General features: G+C 37.7%; 1 protein-coding gene across 4 annotated transcripts; it reads left to right on the top strand.

The window, feature by feature from the left end:
- The first annotated feature begins 15,183 nt into the window (after positions 1–15,183).
- Positions 15,184–20,603, top strand: LOC127659508 (uncharacterized). 4 transcript variants are annotated; one of them, XM_052149366.1, is made up of 9 exons: positions 15,184–15,963; positions 16,498–16,639; positions 16,825–17,041; positions 17,147–17,273; positions 17,577–17,875; positions 18,042–18,132; positions 18,357–18,473; positions 18,605–18,680; positions 18,756–19,234. In XM_052149366.1, the coding sequence occupies exons 1-5, from the start codon at positions 15,826–15,828 to the stop codon at positions 17,733–17,735; spliced, it is 783 nt and encodes a 260-aa protein (XP_052005326.1). In that variant the 5' UTR covers positions 15,184–15,825; the 3' UTR covers positions 17,736–17,875; positions 18,042–18,132; positions 18,357–18,473; positions 18,605–18,680; positions 18,756–19,234. The 4 variants fall into 4 exon arrangements, 2 of the variants coding, with proteins under 2 accessions (XP_052005326.1, XP_052005327.1); XR_007972546.1 differs by lacking the exons at positions 15,184–15,963; positions 16,498–16,639; positions 16,825–17,041; positions 17,147–17,273 and adding exons at positions 19,285–19,456; positions 19,570–19,718; positions 19,964–20,603 and having other exon boundaries at positions 17,730–17,875; positions 18,756–19,008; XR_007972547.1 differs by lacking the exons at positions 15,184–15,963; positions 16,498–16,639; positions 16,825–17,041; positions 17,147–17,273 and adding exons at positions 19,285–19,456; positions 19,570–19,718; positions 19,822–20,603 and having other exon boundaries at positions 17,730–17,875; positions 18,756–19,008.
- Positions 20,604–21,153: the final 550 nt, after the last annotated feature.

Raw genomic sequence — 21,153 nt, 5'->3', positions numbered from 1 at the left:
AATTGCACACGCCAATCAAACATCTCTCATTCAGAATTTATAAATGCTTGTGTTGTTTTCTGCTCTGATTTGATCAAATTATTACAAAACATCAGTAATGAACAGTCTGTATGAATTTAAGACTTCCTTTATCTCGTGAAGAATACATAGAAAGCAACCGAGGCATATTAGTGAATAAGATTAATATGATCACATTGTAGTCTGGTGGTGTGAATAAGATTTGTGCTTCATAATCTTATGATGTGTTGTTTATTGACTAACATTAGTATATAGACATTAAATATATAATATATATTCACATTATAGTGCTTTTTTTATTTATTACAATGTGTTGCAATTACAGTTGTGGCCAAAAATATTGATACCGTTGGTAAATATGAGCAAAGGAGGCTGTGAAAAATACTTCTTTATTATTTATCCTTTTGATCGTCCATTCAAAATATTCACAAAAATATAACCTTTAATTGAATGAAACTAATTTGAAGAGGGAGAAATCTCATATTTAAATACATATCATTTTGCATGTTTGCCACAATTATTGGCATCCCTAGAAATTCTTATGAGTAAAATAGTTTTCAAGTATATTCCCATTCATATTTTAAATTTTTAGTGCACCTGAATGACTAGGAACATGAAACCTTTCAGCCATGTGTCACTGGGATATACATTACCAGTCAATTCTTTTTTCACATTGTAGAATGATAGTAAAGTCATCAGAACTATGGAATAATATAAATTGAACTATGGAAATTATGTTGTGGCTAAACAAAATCTAAAATAATTCAAAACAGTGTTATATTTTAGCATCTTCAAAGTTGTCCCCCTTTATCTAGAATTTGCAGACATGAACTCTTGACATTTTCTCAAGCATCTTCTTGAGGAATCACCCTGAGATGATTTTAAACTGTATTGAAGGAGTTCCCATCTATGTGGGACACTTATCGAATTATTTTCTGTATTATTTGTTGCAAGTTATCAATTTCAAAAACATTTTTATTTTTCAAATTCAATTTTAGTTTTATAATGAAATAAATTAATACGGTGGCGCAATTATATTTTTGTCTACAAAACTGCCAGAAAGCTTACAATGGGCCCTGGTGTGATCTTCCAGCAGGACATTGATCCAAAACAAACATCAAAATCAACACAAAAATGGTTCACTGGCCACAAAATCAAGGTTCTGCTATGGCCATCCCAGTCTCCTGACCTGAACCCCATAGAAACATTGTGGGGTGACCTGAAGAGGAGAGTCCACCATGTGGACCTGAATTTGAAGGCTATGGAGAGATTCTGTATGGAGGAATGTTCTTAGATCCCTTGCCATGTGTTCTCCAACCTCATTATGCATTATAAGACAAGACTCAGAGCTGTTATCTTGGCAAAGGGAGGTTTCACAATGTATTGCATAAAAGGGTGCCAAAAAATATTCGTTTTTTAATAAAACTTGTGTTGTGTTTGCAGTTTTTGATATCCATTTGAGAATATATTTTTGTGAATATTCTGAATGAAAGATCAGAAGGATAAACAAATATATATTTTTCACAGCCTACTTTGCTCATATTTGCCAAGGGTGCCAATATTTTTGGCCACAACTGTATGACATACTGGGTTTTATAAATAGCATTGAATCAATTATGTTATAAATATAACAGATAAATGACATTTCTGAATTAATGAGAAAAGACCCCCAAGTGTTTTTATCCGTGTTCTCCTCCTTCATCAGTGTTTGACTTCGGTGAAATAAAACCATGTTACTCGAATAAGATAAACTTTATTGAAAGAGAAATTACATTTTGGCTATGGTAAGTAAACACCAGTATCACCTTTTCATGTTTTATTAATAGAAATTTTTTTTTGCCAGATTTTGTTGCATCCCATAGCACAGCACAATGAAGCAATATGGAATAATGGCCACAAACATGATGGCACGGACATACAGTACAGTGATGTCACATGAAACAGGTCCATAAGGTAGCACCCCAGCAGCCCAAGTCTTGTGAGAGTCTCATTCACTGTTACTAAGGTTAGGTTTACGATTAGATTTAGCAGTAGGGTTAAGGTTAGCTGTAGGGTTTCTGTAGCACTCCAAATAAACAAAATAAAACACAGTGTGTGAATGTTGAATGCCCTCTTGAGTCTTTAGGTAACCGGGAGGTTATCTTCTAAACACAACTAGAGAGTTGTGAGTGAGGGTGTAGCAGACCCTCCCACCCACTTTGTTTTGTCTGCACCAAAAGTGACAGTAAATATAAAAATGCACATACAATCAGTAAGACAAAAGCAAGGAGCCTCATGACATTAAAGTTGATATAGATTGTACTCATTGGATATCAATTGATTTGTATGTATAATCATAAACGCCTGTAGTCCAGACATCAGAACATTTTAAGGAAAAAAAAAGTTTAGATCTTCAGTTTAGAACGGGAAATGAACTCACATTTCGGACAGTCTGCATTCACCACTTTAGTCACCGCTGTGTGAGCGAACGCCGCCCTCTAGTGGGTATGTGCGGTACATGCTGAGTAGCGCAGCAATACAGCCCCTCCCTGGCAAATTCCCCTGAGGACTTCTTTCTCTGGGACGGGGCACGCTCTGGCATCCGCACCCAGACCTCTGAAACCTCCACGTCTGGCCCCTGGTCGGGACGTGGAAGATCTAGCTGATCTGCCACCTGCCATCGTAGACATGATCAACCAAGCCAGAGCCCCTTCTACCAGGCAACTTTACGCGAATTGGTATTCTTCTCGGGCCGAAGACCCACAAAGGTGTGCAGTCAGGTCAGTGCTCTCATTTCTGCAGGAGAGGTTGTAGGGGAGGCTGTCCCCATCCACTTTGAAGATGTATGTAGCTGCTATTGCAGCCCACCATGACGCAAGCCTTTGGGTAAGCACGACTTGATTATCAGGTTCCTAAGAGGCGCCCGGAGGATACATCCCACATTCCCTGATGGAGGGAACGAGACGTTGTGTCCTCCCGGCCACGTCGCTGAGCCGAGCCACTGTTGTGGCCAGACCATTTACGGCTCAGAAAAATCCTGAATGAAACAGACGCATTTCCCCGCCTTTATACCCATATGTCTGGGGTCAGGACATGCAAATTCTGTCTGTCAACTTCTCTTTGGCCTTTTTTCATAGATCAGAGGTATATTCGTCACTCAAGAGAGACCCCTAGTGTTGCTTCATCGACACAATGTCTTGTTCCCTCCATCAGGGAACAGAGGTTACATCCGTAACCTAGACGCTTCAACACAATACTATTTCTAACTGACAAAACAGTATAGATTTTATCATAAATTCTGTGTAATCAAACTTCAGAGAAACAAGGCTGCCAACCAACATAATTGATGTTCCATCATTGTATAATATGGGTGAAATGCAATTTAAAATACAAAATGTAAGTAACTGTATTTCACTACAGTTACAATTTAAATAATTGGTATTTAGAGTTACATTCAAAAAGTATTTTGATTACTTAAGAGATTACGTTGTATTTTATAGTCATTTGTTTCATTTAATATTTAGTCCTTTCAGATGGAAAACATTTCTACATATAAATGATGTGATCTAAAGTGCATTTGAACAGTGGTGAAACACTTTCTTATGATGTGTTCATTCATACGAGCAGACAGAGAAGTACGTTTGAAGTAAGTTTGGTGCAGAAGAAATATAAATAAATCTGTGTAAATTGTTAGCTTTATGCTAAGTTAAATTGTAGTAGAAAATATTTCTAGTAGGACCTTTGATATTAGGGCAAAAATCATACTCTTGTTGATCATTTTTTTATTGTTTTCCTGTAAAAATATTTAAAAAAAAATCCTTAAAACAAGATCAGTTTGATTAATCTTGTTTTAGAAACAACACTACATAAGATATTTATGTTTTTCAGAGAATGTATTTTTAACATGTGTATTTTGTCTTACTGTTCTGACAGATTTGTATAGTCAGCCAAAGTATTTAGAACACATTACTGACCTTGAGTAATCTAACAGAAATGTTACAAATGACATTTTACAGCATGTATTCTGTAATTTGTAGTGGAATACATTTCAAATGTAACCCTCCTAACCATGTGTACAATTTAATATGTTTTTGGTTTAATTAGAATTGTAAGTTTGAGATTGTTTTGTGTCATGAATTTTCTTTGGGGTCCACAAAGAGATGCACCCTACACAAGGGGGGCCTCACGCTGAAAAAGTTTGACAACCACTACTTTAGATGCAGTACATTTTAAACTTAAATTCCTAGATTTAAAAAATTATTAAAAAAAATGTCAAAATGTAAATTCAAATTAATTGATCAAATTGAAATAATTGCCCAGCACGACTTATACTAATGTAATGCAATTGTAATTATATTTGACATAAATGTTGTAATGATTTATATATAGTGTACAGAATGGGTTGTTTTTGTACTGTAATTTTGGTACAATTCTTGACATACCACCCCAGACCTCACTTATTTTCAAACCCTGGTTATCATCAGTGTTGGGTGTAATCTGATTACAAAATAATACCAAAAGTCAAACATAGTGTAACAAATGACATATTAAATTTTTATAATCAGAAGTTAATTACATTTAGGTACATTACATTTAAAACGTGAATTATGTTCATGTGTATGTCTGTTTGCGTTTCTGTGACAAATGAAAGATGTGTATAGATATTATAACATTTGTTGTCAGAATATTTAAAATCTTGCAGAATTGTACTTTAGAAATTACCTTCAAAAAATGGAAAAGGAAATCATTTGATATGATGACCTAGACATGCATCTGAAGGGGGGTTGGCGTGAGTTGCAAGCTAATGTAGCTTGAGAGAAATTAATGATGGCTTTATCTCTTTATCCCTAGACCCAAAACTGGTATTTATAGACAACTTTAAAGGGACTGTTCAAAATGAAAATTCTTTCATCATTTACTCGCCCCCATGTCCTTTCATAACAAAGAAACAAAACACAAAAATAATATATTAGGTTGAATTTTAGCTTTTCCCCATTCACTTTCATTGCATCTCTTTTGCAATACAATGACAGACAAACAGACATGAATTTCTCAGTGTTAGTGGTTGACTTCCTATTATAAAATACTTAGATACCTTAACATTTTCTTCAATAGCATGTTTAAAGTTTCAACATAATATGGTTGAGATTACTTGTCCTGTATTCTGAATGTATTATTTGAAATTACAACTGCACTACACAATGTTAAATTGAACTTAAGCAGTATTAAATGTCATTGGACAACAAAGTTCCATCGTCAGTCATTAAGACAAAGTAATCCTGTTATACTTGTTGAAAAATTGCCTATACACAATGTATCTTCTAGCCTAGGCTCTAAGAAGGATTTTGAGCAGTCCCAAAGTCATAGCTGGGCACCATCGATGGACGGCAAACAACAGCGGTGGTGTGCGTACATTTACAGAAAACAATGGTTTTGATTTGACACCCTTTATGCTTTGGACAAAACTGATCTTGAAAAATGAAACCTCTTCACGGATGCTACAGGAACCCGTTCAAGCTCTATATATCTTGTTGGAAGCTCTAGCTATTGCACAATCAGCTCTTTCTGTCCATTCTAATGACAGGAAAGAACTGATTCCAGATATCTCACATACTGTGAGACTTTTGATAAAAGCTGTATGCAAGAGCAAGGCTTTACGAAGGATATATGCAACTGTGTCCTTGCTTCTGACAATGCACCGGCAGTCAAGCGCTAGCTTTCAAACACACAGTCCCTCTTTTCTTGTCCTCATCCAGTTCACTCTCTCACAGATGTCTTTATTGACGTCTCTCTACGGGATGTTACATTTGAACTGTGATTGATGTGTAAAAATTCACATAAAAAACAAAACCTCTAAACTTTTCCTTTAGAACTTGATCTTGGGAAAGTGTCTTGGAAAGGGTCCTGTTAATACTTCACACAGAAAAGACTCAAATTGATGATTATCTTTGATAAAAGCTTTGTGGTAATCTGATTTTGCACAAAGAGTATAAATTATACTCTATAAATTAAGAGTATAATAAATTAACCCTATAAAGCCTGACATACACTCACTAAGCACTTTATTAGGAACACTATGGCCCGACGAGGTCTTCTGCAGTTGTAGCCCACCCGTCTCAAGGTTTGACGTGTTGTGCATTCTGAGATGATATTCATTGTTTTAAAAAAATTAAAAACAGGTAAAAATCAGAGATATTGTTGATCTCTGGGAAACAACTGAAATGCAGGGTCACTGAAAATATTCTAAGGCCATAAGACTAAAATGTCAACAGGAACATCTTTAAAGGTGAAGTAAGTAATTTCAACAAAACTAGCATCACCAAACGGAATTTCATAAATAATTACTGTTTGAAACAGGTTTCCCAGACACTTGAAGAGGCATTTATTTTAAAGTGGTCATGAAATGGAGAATACAATTTTCCTTGATATTTAGCCATATAAGTAGTAACCCTACTATAAATCATCCTTTAAGTTTGAGAGCTCAAAACTTCCACATCTATAAAGATCATTTATAGTTGCCACCCCGTTGAAACGTCTAATTTTGAAATCTGTGTGTTCGAGATGTCACTCCTTCAAGCGGCATTGAATTTACACGCCCCACAACATGCATCATTGTCGTAGGTGTACTGATAAGGAGAGAATGGCTTAAGTTAACAAACACAGAGAATGAATCTACATTGCTCAGTTCGTAAACAGATAGTGTCACGTCCCTGTGTTGTCTGCCCCGTGTTTTCTGTTTCACATATCACTTATCACGTTCCATGTCACGTTTTCCTTGTTGTCCGCCCCGTGTTTCACTGTCTGTGTATAAAACTACAATTCCCACAAATCCTGGCCTCTCTCACTGCCTGCACTCTTCATTGTTCTCACCTGTGTCTCGTTTAGTCGTCATTGTGTTTGTGTATTTAACCCTGTTTGTTTCTCCATTCCCCTGTCGGTCTTCGATGTATGTGGACGCCTGTTATCTGTGTTCTCTGTCTTGGTTTATTCCCCGGTTACCCCTTTTGTAAGCCTTCCATGTTTTCGTTAACCCTTTGTATGCCTTCAGTGTTTTGTTTTACCTTTTCCCATCGTGGATGTTTCCTTTGTTCGTGTTTTTTCGTGTTGCCTTTTTATTTAATAAAGTGTCGCTGCGATTAGATCCTCGTCCCGTGTCTGCCTTCACCTTCATTCATGACAGATAGAGAGAGAGAACATGACAGACAGGCCTAGTGTGGTCTGCTAACTAATCCTGAACACTAAAGGGGACCCATTTGGAATTTTTTTTTTATTACTTTTATAAATAAACATGCACTAGACAGACATCTTTAACTGTTGTCATGCATCTTGTGTCCCTTTTAAAAGACATGGTGTCAAGTTACAACTTTGAAAAGAAGATCCCATTCTGTTTCATTCAGCTGGGATGCACCTTGCTGTTTGGACCCCATCTGCACTATTTTTAATTGTTGTGTATGTGAACATGCACTAGATGGACATCTTTGACCGTTTTGATGCGTTTCCAGCAATATACTCTTCAGTGCAGGATGACACTGTGTGTTCGTCATGTGGATGTGTCTTCACATGTGTGCTTATTTTAGCGTGGATTGTATGATTTTGTGGCTTCTATCAGCATGCATTGTTGTGAACAAGTCATAATACGATTCCGGCTTTGCAAAGGAACTGTTATTGAAGGATGGGGCATTAAAAACACTTATGGACACGATCAAAACACTGTAAGTAAACAGTTTAATTCATGAATATTTCAAATGTCATGAATGATAGTTTACCCGCAGAAGCTTTTGGTAGGTTTGAACTTTTCATGGAGCAATCTCAAACTCAGATTGCAATTGGCTGATTATCTAACAATGAACATACACCACCATCTAATGGGATGGAGGCTACTGTTTCTGAAAGCAGATGCAAATTAAAATAATGTAATTATTCTCAAATCATGTCTTTGCATTAATTTTGACTGTGGTAAGTAACTTGTTCAATTGAAACTGCTGTTGAAACTTTAATATTTTACTTCAAGATGATCATATTCAATATAAATGTTCTGTATGCTAACCAATAATTAAAGCAGTAAAGATGCATTTTGCATGACTGTTGCTAGTTTTCATAGCTGTCCTAGTTTCATGTAACTTGCATCACTCCCTGGTCTCTTTCTTCATACATAAAATAATTGCAACTCAAATCAATATCTAATATCTAATGTCTATTTATGTATTAGGTAAGTAGCCATGTAAAAAGCAGGATAATGTACAGCAGGCCAGTCATTATCACAAATCATAAAAGATTGATCACTGATCCTGATATGGTTTATTTTGTAACAATGACCAGCTGACTGTATACCCTAATCCTAATGGATAAACTCAAGTACTGCCCTACATTACTTCCCATGGGAATATGTCACATTGTGGAATTTAAATAAACGCAATTCCATGGTTTTTGTAGTGTAATTGCAGGCCCATAGCAGTTGCCTTGTTATTTGTCCTGTTCATAGGATTTTACCCTCTTCAACAAGCCATTTACATGATAAAACTGAGAAAAATAATTATATATATAGTAGTTGTCTGTTTGTTATAGGGGTGAATAATTTATTGATCATTTATTTGGAATAACCCCTCAGGGGACACACAGAATCTGAAAGCTGCCAATAGAATCTAAATGATGGTCTTTGATGCAATTCATGCCACAAGAAGGCATTTGAACCAATGGCATTTGGAATTATTGATATCAAACCTGGTGCAACATGTTTTCACACAGGACATACTTAAAATACTGACAAACGAAGGGAAGATTTTAATGATCAACAATGTACATTTCAGTCAATTCCTCATGCAAATGTATTATATGGCTTCAAAAGACTTGGAATGCAGCACATGAGTCACATAGACATATTGTATGGTCCTTTTAATGTCCATCTCCATTCACTGTTGTGGTATGAAAAAGCGCACCCAGGACATTATGCTAAATTCCGACTTGTCTGTTCCACAGATAAGAGAATAAAACATTTTTTTTTTTTTTTTTTTCAGAAGGAAAAGCATGATAATGCTATTCTTCTATGTGATATGCTTTCTCATGTACGGTGAATGAATTAAATCACCAAGATTGATATGTTTTGTGTGCCTGTGAGCTAAAGACCTTTCCCTGCCACAGTTTAACAGTTGTATTTTCTAAGTGCAATCCATTATTGAAGTACTAAAGTCTTCAAAGAGTCAATACAGACATCCAGCCAATGAGATCTAAAGGGCACAGTGTCCACTTGGAAGAGGAATTTGAGAATGTCAGAAAGTTTGAGGTCATTCAGTAGGTCAGATGAGATGGAGAGGTCCTGCAGATCACTCCTCAAAGGGGATTGGATGAAAGATGCTTATTTGCTGTGGGTCAACTGATTTGTATTTTCAGCTAGACTGAATGTCACTGGCTGCTGTTCAAATAAATCCTAAGACCCTAGTACACTAACCAACCATGGTTTGGAGGGGCCATATCATAGAAAACCAGTTTTCTGTATTATGTAGACATTCACTGTGTTCATAACATAAATTCCCTTCCCAGTCCTTCCAGAAACGGTTGAGGTATTAACATCACAACCCTGATGAATGGCTGTGTGAACTATGCTGGTTTGCAAGCAAGCCAATCAGAGGTCATTTACATATTGTAATGCTTGGTGTGCTTGGGAGTCAAGAGGAGACACTGGAGTAGGAACTTTCAATCCTTTATTAATAACACTGGACTGGAGCAAACACTGGAGCAAACACTGGAATAACTATTCAAACATAACAAACCAAACATCACCATTCAAAATAACACTTTAAGGACTGAACGTGACACATATAGAGGTTTTAAAAATACAGTAGCAAAAACTGAAATAGTAAAACTGATTTATGATGTTTTTGGTGCAAGAAACCTTGCCTAACATTACAGTTATGTGGATGTCAGAAAAAAACAATTATACAAAAGTATAGAACGTGGCATCATTAAAGCCAACATGAAGTGGCATTCAAATCCCATTTTATTTCTGTATTGTGAGGTATTTCCAAGTGAAAATTAATATCTAAAAAAAAAAAGAAAAAAATGTAGTACAGGATTTGATTTGATTCATCAAGCATTGATTGGATCATGAAAACTGGGCATTCCATACCAGAATGTAAACAGAGTTGAATGTGAGTTTGCAGTGAATAGAGTGCAACTGTCTGGTTCCACAAGTAAAAGTTCCATTCATTTTCTCCACATGCGAATTGATTTTTAACGATACATTTTAAACCTTTAAAGGCAGACCTACCGTGAGCTTCGAGGTTTTTAATCAATGTTATTACATGGCTCTCAGGAAAACTCAATCCAATTAATTTAGCAGTTTGATATTTTGAATAACAACTGCACATCCGTGATAAAGCGGTATTTCACCATGAGTCATCTTTCCAACTTCTCGTATCACTCTGTTATCTCTACAAGAAAGCTAATTAAAGCATTTCACTTTATTGTAATAAGTGGGATTACGAGCAGTCAGCCGCTCATATTCGCAAAATAAACCAACAGAAGTGTATTGTGTATTCTTTTCAAATAATAACAATTTCAATGTTCATGTTCATTTGATTATTTATTTGGTAGGGAACCTTGTAATAAGCAAGATAATGTACAGTCAGCCAGTCAGCCTGATACAAGATAATTTTGAGATAACGACCAACTGACTGTAGATTATCCATTACTGCTGCTGTTGATGCCTGTGAAGAGAAAGATCCACTAATCAGAGATAAATAAAGCTATCACTCTCGCTACCCTCTCAAACTATTTATATATGTGTATAAATCTGAATGTTTTGCAACTTTTAATATATTGTTTCTATACTTAAAATCAATATGTTTTTGCCTTACGTACCCCCACATCACCATCTGTAAGGCTGAAGTAAACTTTCGTTGACACAAAACCAAAGATGTGTACCAAAACTAAATATCATTTAGCATTTTATTAATATTAATTAGTATTGGTCAATCAATATTACTTGATCTATTGATATTCCTATTTGGGCTGGGTATTGATAAAGATTTCCCAAATCGATTCCGATTCACAAGCTCTCAATTAGTTTAGAATCCAAATTTGATAAAGTTCTGATTAAATTGGGTATATTTCAGTTATAATGTTCATTTTGCTTTCATATGAAAGAAATTCTCTCTCAGCTAGCTGTTACAGAGAACCTTCTAACCTGGTACATAGCAAACTATTCATTTTACAAATGTTATTTTATATTTAGTTTATCATCATTTTGGTCATTGTATATATATTATTGTTTTATTGTTCACATGCATAATTTTGCGCTATTACAAGTATTTACATTGATACGTATAAGTGCTAAAACGGTACTGTTTCTTTAAGAATGTCGGCTGTTTACATAACATCAAAAGTGTTATTGTTACCGCTTTAGCACATCCGTACTATAGTATGTGTGATTAGAGTTAAATGCTTCTTTTAATCTTTTCTTTTTTGTTTTGTTTTCTCCCCTTTTTCTCCCCAATTTGGAATTCCCAATTTCCCCTATGCTCTCTAAATCCTCGTAGTGACGTGGTGACTCAATCCGGGTGGTGGAGGACGATTCTCAGTTGCCTCCACGTCTGAGATCGTCAATCGGTGCATCTTATCACATGGCTTGTTGAGCGTGTTACCACAGAGACATAGCACATGTGGAGGTTTCATGCTATCCTCCACGGCATCCGCGCACAACTCACCACACGCCCCACCGAGAGAGAACCGCGTTATAGCGACCACGAGGGGGTTACCCCATGTGACTCTACCCTCCCTATAGCAACCAGGCCAATTTGGTTGCTTTGGAGACCTGGCTGGAGTCACTCAGCATTTTTTTGGAATATTGTGCACTGATCATGCACAATAAGATCAGGAACGTGTATTAATTTTCATTTTATGACTGTAAAAACACTGGATCCAGTTTCAAAACATGAATTTTGAATGATGTCAGAGGTAACACTGGAGAGCCAAATCTCTCCAGCTTTTCCAAAGACCGGCGCCACACTATAGTCGATGTGAACTCTGCTGTAAGGGCTGGTGAGTGCTTGCTTGTTAATTAGAGAGAAGAATCTGACTTATTAAGCTGATAATGAGATGGCAGGGTGAGAGGAGAGGCTTCAAGCTCACACGCTGATCCTCCTTCACCGCAATGTAAGATCTCTGAACTTTAAAATCGCATCACATTAATGTTCTACTCATTATTACGGTCCCAATTGAGGATAAAGAAAGAAATAGAGACCTTTGTCAGAGTAGACAACTTATTTAGTTTAAGGTGAACAAAAACAAGGTTGTATATGGTCAACTGTATAGTCCATTCAATTGTGTAATGTAATTAAGGGTAGATCGTTCAAAACCACTGAAAAAACAGCAAATTTCCAATATTTCAGTGGACAAAAAGATGGATTTTTATAATGCTTCATTGACGTAACAATTGACACATGTACAGGTTGAAGTTTTCCCCCTCCACTGAAACTCTGAAATGTCGTTCAGATTCTAAATTGGCTAACAAATAGTGCTAGGATTGACATCAAAAACGCCATTCAATTTCACCAGGGTTGGGAAGGTTAATAAAAAAAAAGGAATTCCACTACATGATGCATGCTGTAAAAAGTAATTTGTAACATTCTGTTAGATTACTCATCATCAGTAACATAATCAAAATACTTTGAATTACTTCTTCAGCACTTGCAGACTTTTAGGGCCCAAGCACCTATTGTTCTTCTAAGGACTTTTCTTTATTCTTCTTTTTTCAAGGTTTTCTGTACTTTTGGGGTATTTAACATGCATGAAAACTCTTGAAAGTTTGCACACACATCAGAGTCGTTGGCCATTGGGGGGGCTCTGTAGCACATCCCTTTTGAGCTACCGTCAGCAAACTTCGTACACAAATAGATCTCATCAAGCCAGACAACTTTCGCACTGACAGTCATAAGCTTCACCCCAACAGGAAGTCAGTATTTTTGGATTGAATGTGCATTTTTTGAAAATTGCAGGCCTTGTACTTTTAAATACTCCTCATAGGGGATTCATGTGACTGGCACCAAACTTAGGCAATATTATGCCAAGATACTGAAAATGCTAAAATGCAAACAGATTTTTGATACACTGAACGGCGTTTCCATGGCGAAACAATCAATTAATGGCACAAATGTGAAACAGCAAATTTCCTTATGCATTGCAAGTATGCGTTGTATCGTTTTTATCAAAATTAAGCTGTATGTTTGGTAATGTCGGCTGATCACATTTATGTGGCTATTATGGGTCACGGTCATACCAACTAGGTATGTTGGTTGTTATGGGTCACCAACAAGGCAATTTTATCAGACTTGGAAATAGCCCTCTTGTGTTCTATTTATCAAAGCAGACCATTTAAATAATCTTTACTAATGCTTGTCGTTGCTGTGTGACTTCAAACGCTGTGTCATGAACATGAAGTTTTTTATAATTCACGCAAACTCCAACAACGTAAATTCTGCAATAAAAATCTGAGGGAATCCCATCACTTTCCTTCATGTTTGACAGTGGCAAAACAAATGCTTGAAAAGCATTAAGCAGTCGCAACTTATCCAAATACACAGCTGCTGTTGTATCATCTCCATAGTAACAGTGAAAGCATCTCCTCCACGTTGTGCGTTCACTATTAAAATCCTTCTAAACTTTCGCGGGACCGCAGACAGCACACATACATCACAGCTAGCATTTAACCTGCGTGCTGAGAATGAGACACAAATACCACTGTTTATACAAAGAATCCCTAACATTCACTTAAAATCCCCATTAGTTGTGTAGTTTAAATTTCAGAAAATGTAATAATGGCAAAAGGCCTAATTACTCATTTGTGTTTTTAGTTGACAGATTTATTGTATGTCTATTTTAAACTTAGATACGTTTTTTGCATTCTCTAGAGGCAGAACATTTTAATAAAAAAATAAAAAATAAAATAAAATCCAATACCCAGAGGTTTCACCTAAATGTATGGCTTTTTTTTTTCTCAGTTGCTAACTGCATATTCAGTTATTATGTTCTAAAATATTTACATGTAATAGCATTTACAATGTAATTAACTCAATTACAGAGGTATATAATGATAATTTGTAAGTTTTAACTGCAAAACAACCCCCAAAAATGCAGCAAATTGCAGGAAATAAGCTTTCCAAGTTATAAGTACTTAAGATTTGGTTGAGTACAGCTACAAGTGACAGACAGAGCAGGAATTATCAAGTGTATCTGTCTTCATCCCGCAAGAGGACAAGGAACACCCTCTACACAAAACACCCACCCCAAGTAATGCCCCCCTTGGATCACAAAGCGATTCTTGGCTGAAAGAACTTTTAAACTCCTATGCAATTGCTTTATGATTTATGTTGTCTTAACAGGATTTAACAGTAAATCCTGACAAAGAATAACTTTTAAATAATATATTAAACCAGTGATATAAAGGTTAAATAAAACAAATTTATCCATTCTGTTTTCTCCACTTAGCTAACAAGCTAATTCTGGTTAGTCTATTAGCTTAGCATTGTTTCTTCTCCTCTTCATTTTCATCATGTTTCTACTCACTGTCGCCACCTAGTGATACGGCGATTTGATTGTATTTAAAATAACTTTTAAGTTGTGGTATAAACTGTTCAATTTTAATATTTGTGATTAGGGTTAGGTTTTGGGGTAAGGATAGGTGTAGTTGTAGGGTTGCTACGGGACTCCAAATAAACAAAAAACACAGTGTATTAATGTGAAATCCAACTGAAGCAAGACCTCAGCATTTCACCGGTTAGTTGAAGGGGCCCTAACATGTAGTGGGCGTGCCTTTTAGTAGTCTTGCAGGACACACTCCCTTTTCTGAATGTTTAACACGTGTCAGAATGTGCCTAACATTGAGTGTTGTTTTGAACCTCTCTGGTAAATAAGTGAAATTCTTTAACAGGTTATCAATCAAATCTTTACAGAAAAAGAATCATGAACTTAGATCCAAACAGATGCTATATAAGGGTAGCAGAATTTTAGTCTCAGTAACCATTCACTTTCATTGCACCTTTTTGTCCATATAATGAAAGTGAATGGTGACTGAGTAGAACATTCAGCTTTGGTGTTCCACAGAAGAAAAGAAAGTCATGATGGAAATGATGCTGGAATTTAAAGCCCATGGTGCAGTTTTTTTTTGGCAATTTTCTAGTTGGTAATAAACATTTAAACAGTTATCCATTGTATTTGATGTTGTAGGGTACTACAAAAAAGAAATATAATACGGAAAAGTAGGTGATATGTTAGCTTTTAGCTACAGCTTAGCGATTATTCTTATTTCTCCCACAATGCATTCCATGACGTCACATGAGGTACTCGCTGACTGTTGGACGACAGAAGAAAGCCCGCAGCCCGCCTTACAATTGAGGGAGAGTGAGACGAGGAGTAGCTAACTAGTGAAAGAGTGACAGTGACAGATTTATAAGTAAGTAGATAGATAGATAGATAGATAGATAGATAGATAGATAGATAGATAGATAGATAGATAGATAGATAGATAGATAGAATAGCATAGCATAGATAGTGAGAGATAGCATAGCATAACAGATAGCTTAGAGATAGATAAAGAGTAGATCATAAATAACGTTAGTCAAAATGTTTTATTACTGTGTTTGTGGCGGGTGCAAGAACTCCAGCAAAACTGGACATAGGGTCCATTCCTTCCCCAAGGACAAAGGGATCTTCCGAAGCTGGGTGCAGTTTGTGAAGATTAGGCGGGCAGATTTTTCAGCTAGCTCTGTCACTGCCTACTCGAGAATATGCAGCTCGCATTTCAAAGAGGAGGATTACCACTAAGGGGATGCTAAGATGGTCTCACTTGGATTAAAGAGTGAGAGGAGTGCTAAATTACTTCCTACCGCCGTGCCGTCTGTGAACGCAAACCTCTCTGCTTGCCCCGTCCCGAGGTCGAGAGACACCGTCTGCTGCAAGCGAGAAATTGCCACGGTAAGCATCATGCTAACGTTAATGTTTACAAGCTGCGTGTTAGCTAGCTCTGTGTGTATTTTGTATACCGTGTTCCCTTTGACACAGCCTCCACTAACTTACAAGCACGATCACTCTGACATTAGAAGAGCATATTTCGTGATTCACGAATAAAAATTAGAATAATAACAAAATTGCCCTGAAGTAAAAGTCCATATCATCATGAAAGCTTTATGGCTGTGCCATAGGTTATTGTTTCCACTGGGAAACTAACGTTAGTTGTAGCACACGCGTCCCATTTTATTGATGGACTTATGAAATGACTGGGAATATTTACTTATCTTCTTGGAATTTCAAAGATGATAAGTAAATAATTCTCAGTACTTCCAAGTTGAAAATAAATGATTAAATGTTTCCATGTACTCCTGCAATGTGCTTTTACACCCAATGTGCTTGCGAAACACTGTTCAAAGTATTCATAGTATACCCACCTCTTATTTCACCACTACACCCATTTGCATTTTGCTGACCCTTTTTCATATTTGTTTTCGCAAGATGTTGACAGACGCCTCACAGCAGGAGACTGTGGACAGTGTAGACACTGTGGAGAGTGTCGATACTGGGGATCAGCCCTTGCCCTCCTCCACTTCTGACGCTGGGACACAGTGTTCTTTGAAGCCCCCCCGATGGTCTCACGGTAAAACTTGGGTATTTTAAGGGGTAGTTATTAGATATAGTCTCTAAAACATTGCCAGTATCTATGCAATCAGAACATTTCCATACACATTGATTAAATTAATACATAGCCTACACCAAAAAACATACCAGTTTAGATTTGCCATGATTGTCTCATGTTTGGGTATGTTTACTGCCTCTCCACAGCTGTGCAGGTTAACCTGAAGCCCAAGATGGTCAGCGTGGGCACACAGACATCATACGGCACACAAACCTCCACTCCCCTTGCTAGTCCTGAACAGACAGATGAAGATGATGATAATGCCTCTGTCATCAGTGACTTATCGTGGGTGCCCGAAGAGCCGATGCATGAGGAGGACTTGTTTGAAGAGGAGCCACCTTACACGTGTGACCCCCATCACAAGTGAGATAGTTTAAAACCAACATAGACCATTTTGAATGCTCATTTTTGTGTACTGTAGCTTTGGTAGTTTGAATGCCCCCAACAACAATTTTTTTGTTCTTGTAGTGGCATTGACAAATTCATTGTTTGCCAAGAGGAGCTGATGGGCCTTTTTGTCATCTGTCCGGCCTGTTGTGAGAGGTCAGATAGTAGCATCGTGCAGCAGGAAGGAACTTTTCTTAAGATCAAGCAGGTACGGTTTTGTTTACGCAGCAGGCCATCTGATTAGAAAATCAGAATACCTAATTACAATCTGATAGCTCTGACTGTCTTGCCAGTTAATTTAATTTACAATGTATGTACCAGGCTGGCTTTAGTCTATTGGTTTGTGATGGCATCATATTTGAGTGTTATACTGTATTGGTCATGTGTGTTTCATTGAAAACATGAAACCTTTGACCAGTAATGTACAGTACCTAATCTATATTGAATCCTGATATACTGTTGATTACACTTTTTTTTTTTTTCTTCTTTTTTTTTTTTTTTACATATCTAGGTCTGTGCATCATGTGGCTACCACCGTTTCTGGCAAAACCAGCCAATGCTCCACAGGAACATGCCGACCTGCAACCTCCTGTTAAGCGGGGCCATTCATTTCACTGGATGTTTGGCCACCCAGACATTAAGAATGTTGACTCTGTTTGGCCTGCAGTGATTCAGTGCGAGCAGTTACTTTCGCCATCAGCGCCGCTACACCATCCCTGTAATCGTTCAGGCCTGGCAAAACGATCAAGCGAAGAATTTTAGTGACCTACGGGCAATGGATGGCGGGCTAGTTCTTGCTGGTGACTGCAGGTAAACCAGTGTGAGAGCTCATAGACCAGTTGCACATTTTGATTTTTTTATTTGTTATCATGTAGGGTGGCTTTAGTTGGCATTTGCAGATGACATGGTGGATTGTCTTTACAGACCTTGGTTATTAAAAACTTGAAACCTAATTCAAATTTATAATTAATTCCAGGTCAGATTCTCCTGGGCACTGCGCGAAGTATGGATCCTACTCTCTGATCGAGGACAGAGTGAACAAGGTGGTGGATGTTCAGCTTGTTCAGGTAAACCTGATGTTATTAGACAAAGAAATGAACTCTGCAATTTAGTAAACTGATTGTACATTAATATAACATCTTTCCACTAGTACAACGATGCTTAGAGCTTTGTGTATTGCCTAACTAGAGTACAGTGTATCGTAATGCTTGGACCAGCAACGCGTCGGTTCATTCACGCCTCCTTCAACAACACCAGCATTTTACACTTACACTGTTATGTCATGTTGCAGAGCTCAGAGGTCCCCAACAGCTCATGGTGTGACCTTGAAGGGCTCAAGCGCAGTGTTGGCCTGCTGAGGGGAAAGGACCTGCATTTAGCAACGCTGATCACGGACCGTCATCGCCAGGTATTTACAATAAAAATGCAGTATAGAATGTAAACATCTGAATTGCACTGAAGCTGGATGTTTGTGGTTTGCTGATACACGGAGGGCCACACAGGTCAATCATCCACAAAAGTTGGTTTATTTCTCCTTAGGTTGCCAAATGGGTGAGAGAGGAGCTGAGCCCTGAAGGGACACGGCTTTATTTTGATGTGTGGCACATTGCCAAAAGTATGTATCCATTGTTGGAACCTTGAAGCAGTTTTTGTTAGTGCATATCAATTAATACCATTTGTTCTAAAACAGGTCTGGGGAAGGCATTGGATGCAGCTTCAAAAGAGTGTGACCAACTACAGCTGTGGAGGCCTGCTATAGTGAATCACCTCTATTGGACTGCAGCCTCAACCCCTAGACGGCAACCCAGCAGTCATGGAGGCTAAATGGAAAAGTTTAGTCAACCACATCCAGGACATCCATGACCATGACACCCCTGCTTTCTCCAGTTGTGCCCATGGCCCTCTAGACGGGGATCAGCGCAACAAAGAGTGGCTGGACCCAGGTACAGTACACACAGCATGTGGTATTATGTACGCTCTACAGTTTTGTTGTATTTGCTGTCTGAGTGCTTTGACATGTGACCTATGATGATTAAATTATTTTTTCATTCCCTGGCAATCTCATAACATTCTGTTTACTGTTTATGTTTGCTATAATTCATATGCAGGACCATTTCATGTGTTTCCATTAAAAAAAGAATTTTTGTCAGAATCTATCTTGTCTATTTATACGTTTTCCATCTGTGTGTCTGTCTGCCTCCCTGTCTTGGTCTTTGCAGGCTCATTGGCAGCAGTAAAGTTGGAGAACATAATCACGAGGACTGCCTTACTGAAAGATGTTCGACATCTGTCTCCACAGCATCAGACATTCTCCCTTGAGGCTTACCACTCCCTCATCTTGCACTTCGCACCCAAGCACACAGGGTTTTCACACCTTGGGATGTATAGCAGGTCAGTGCTATCCAAGGAATAATACAGCCAATTATTATGCCTTTTATAGTAATAATAGTACCTATTATCATGCCTATTGTAGTAAAAAAAATCTCAAATGTGTTATTTTGTAGGCTTCTCTTAGCGGCGCTGCATTACAGTCACAATGCCAACCGTGAGACAGCACGGAAAAGTGATGGGACGGAGAAGTACTGCGTGCGGTATCCGCGCTTCAGAAAAGGTGCCCATGTGGTGCGTCCCATCAAAGAGGCAGCCTCATAAGGTAAGCAGTGTCATGCAGTTCTATCATATTTTGAGATGCTCACGAGACATCTGTGATCAGTGGCAATGATCTTTATTCAATATTATTATTATTATATCTGCAGGTTATGCAACATCATTGATGAAGGCCCAATGTAAATACTTCGAACAGGTTCCTAAGGAGGAGGCCGTCAGCCTCTTCCTAGCCCGGCAGTCACGCTACAAGAGAACCTAAATTCACATTATTATTATTATTTTTTTCCACAGACAAGTCCAATGATTTAGTTGTAAGTATTTATTTTAGTTGTTATTTGTCTTCTTTCCTTCTGTCCCTGTCATCTCATTTGGTGGTGGTTTCCTGTATTCTGCATGTTTTGTGTGTTGTTGCTTTGGTTTTACTTTGCACTAAATCATTACTTTTTTGTCTTTGTAAGTGGCATTAATTGTCGCTGTACCCCATTCAAGGGGTCCTGCATGCTGCATGTCTGCTCCTCTGTCTGTTATTTGCATGAAATTTGTTTTATGTAATTCAAAATAATTTACCAATCATTTTACCTGTGCCTTGTCAACCTCTGTGTGCGGTGTTGTCTGGGTTCACTGTGTGTCAGCTTGATATGCTTTTGCATGTATCACTGCATATGCATTCATGAAAGAGTGTGAGTGTGTGTGAGTGACTGTGTGTGACTGTGTGTGAGTAAGTGAGTGTGAGTGAGTGCGAGAACCATCAGTTGACCCTCAGGTAAGACCACACTTTTGCAGGCAAAAGAAACAATGTGCAAAGGTTTCAGGTCTAGCCCTTCATCAGTGGGCTTTTTTTTATATAGATTTGTTTACTTGCAACCTGTGTCTTTGTTCAGTAATCCTTGTCCTTGTTCAGTAAATGTTTAGTAACCCTTACAAGCAATGCCAATAAACTGTTTTTTCTTATTAAAATTCATGTGTTCTGTGTACTTTATAACATTTTAAGGGCAATTGGGCGATCACAACAGAATAAACAATTCTTTTTTATTTTTATTCATTCTCATCCAAACGAGGCCATTGAAAGCCCTGATAGGTTTGGTCACCACTTTGGAAGTTTTGTTTGATGGTTGAAACCACACAAGAGGGTAGAGGCTTCCTTATACTCCTCCCTAAAACTCCATAAGCCCAGCGTATAGCCTGCCTGTACGCAGTGTACCGGTATTGCCTAGGAATAAGTAGGAAAGATTCTTAAGTTTTAAACTCAGTAAGTAGGTTGGAAACGTCATTTGAAGCCTGTCTCTTATGCATGTTTGTGCATGCAACACATCTCCTGTCACCTATTGCTGTTGTTCAAAGGACTCAGTGTAAAAACATTGGTAAAGTAAACATAAACCATGAACATACTCGTGCGTGCTGGCTTGAAGGGGACCATGATCCTGTCTGAAGTGTGAATATGCTATTTGTAGCACAAACGGATTCAGGCAGCATGCCTCAAA

Source organism: Xyrauchen texanus, chromosome 19 (assembly GCF_025860055.1).
Source record: "Xyrauchen texanus isolate HMW12.3.18 chromosome 19, RBS_HiC_50CHRs, whole genome shotgun sequence".
Lineage (NCBI taxonomy): Eukaryota > Metazoa > Chordata > Actinopteri > Cypriniformes > Catostomidae > Xyrauchen > Xyrauchen texanus.
Note: the sequence above shows the minus strand (reverse complement) of the source record. Positions and strands in the feature narration are given on the sequence as shown.

Excerpts from the sequence above, each read along its gene's own strand:
- LOC127659508 (XM_052149366.1), top strand. The coding sequence starts at position 15,826 with ATGGTCTCACTTGGATTAAAGAGTGAGAGGAGTGCTAAATTACTTCCT. Across the intron at positions 17,042-17,146 it reads ACGTGTGACCCCCATCACAA|TGGCATTGACAAATTCATTG; the intron begins GTGAGATAGTTT and ends TTGTTCTTGTAG. Across the intron at positions 17,274-17,576 it reads CTTTTCTTAAGATCAAGCAG|GTCTGTGCATCATGTGGCTA; the intron begins GTACGGTTTTGT and ends TTACATATCTAG.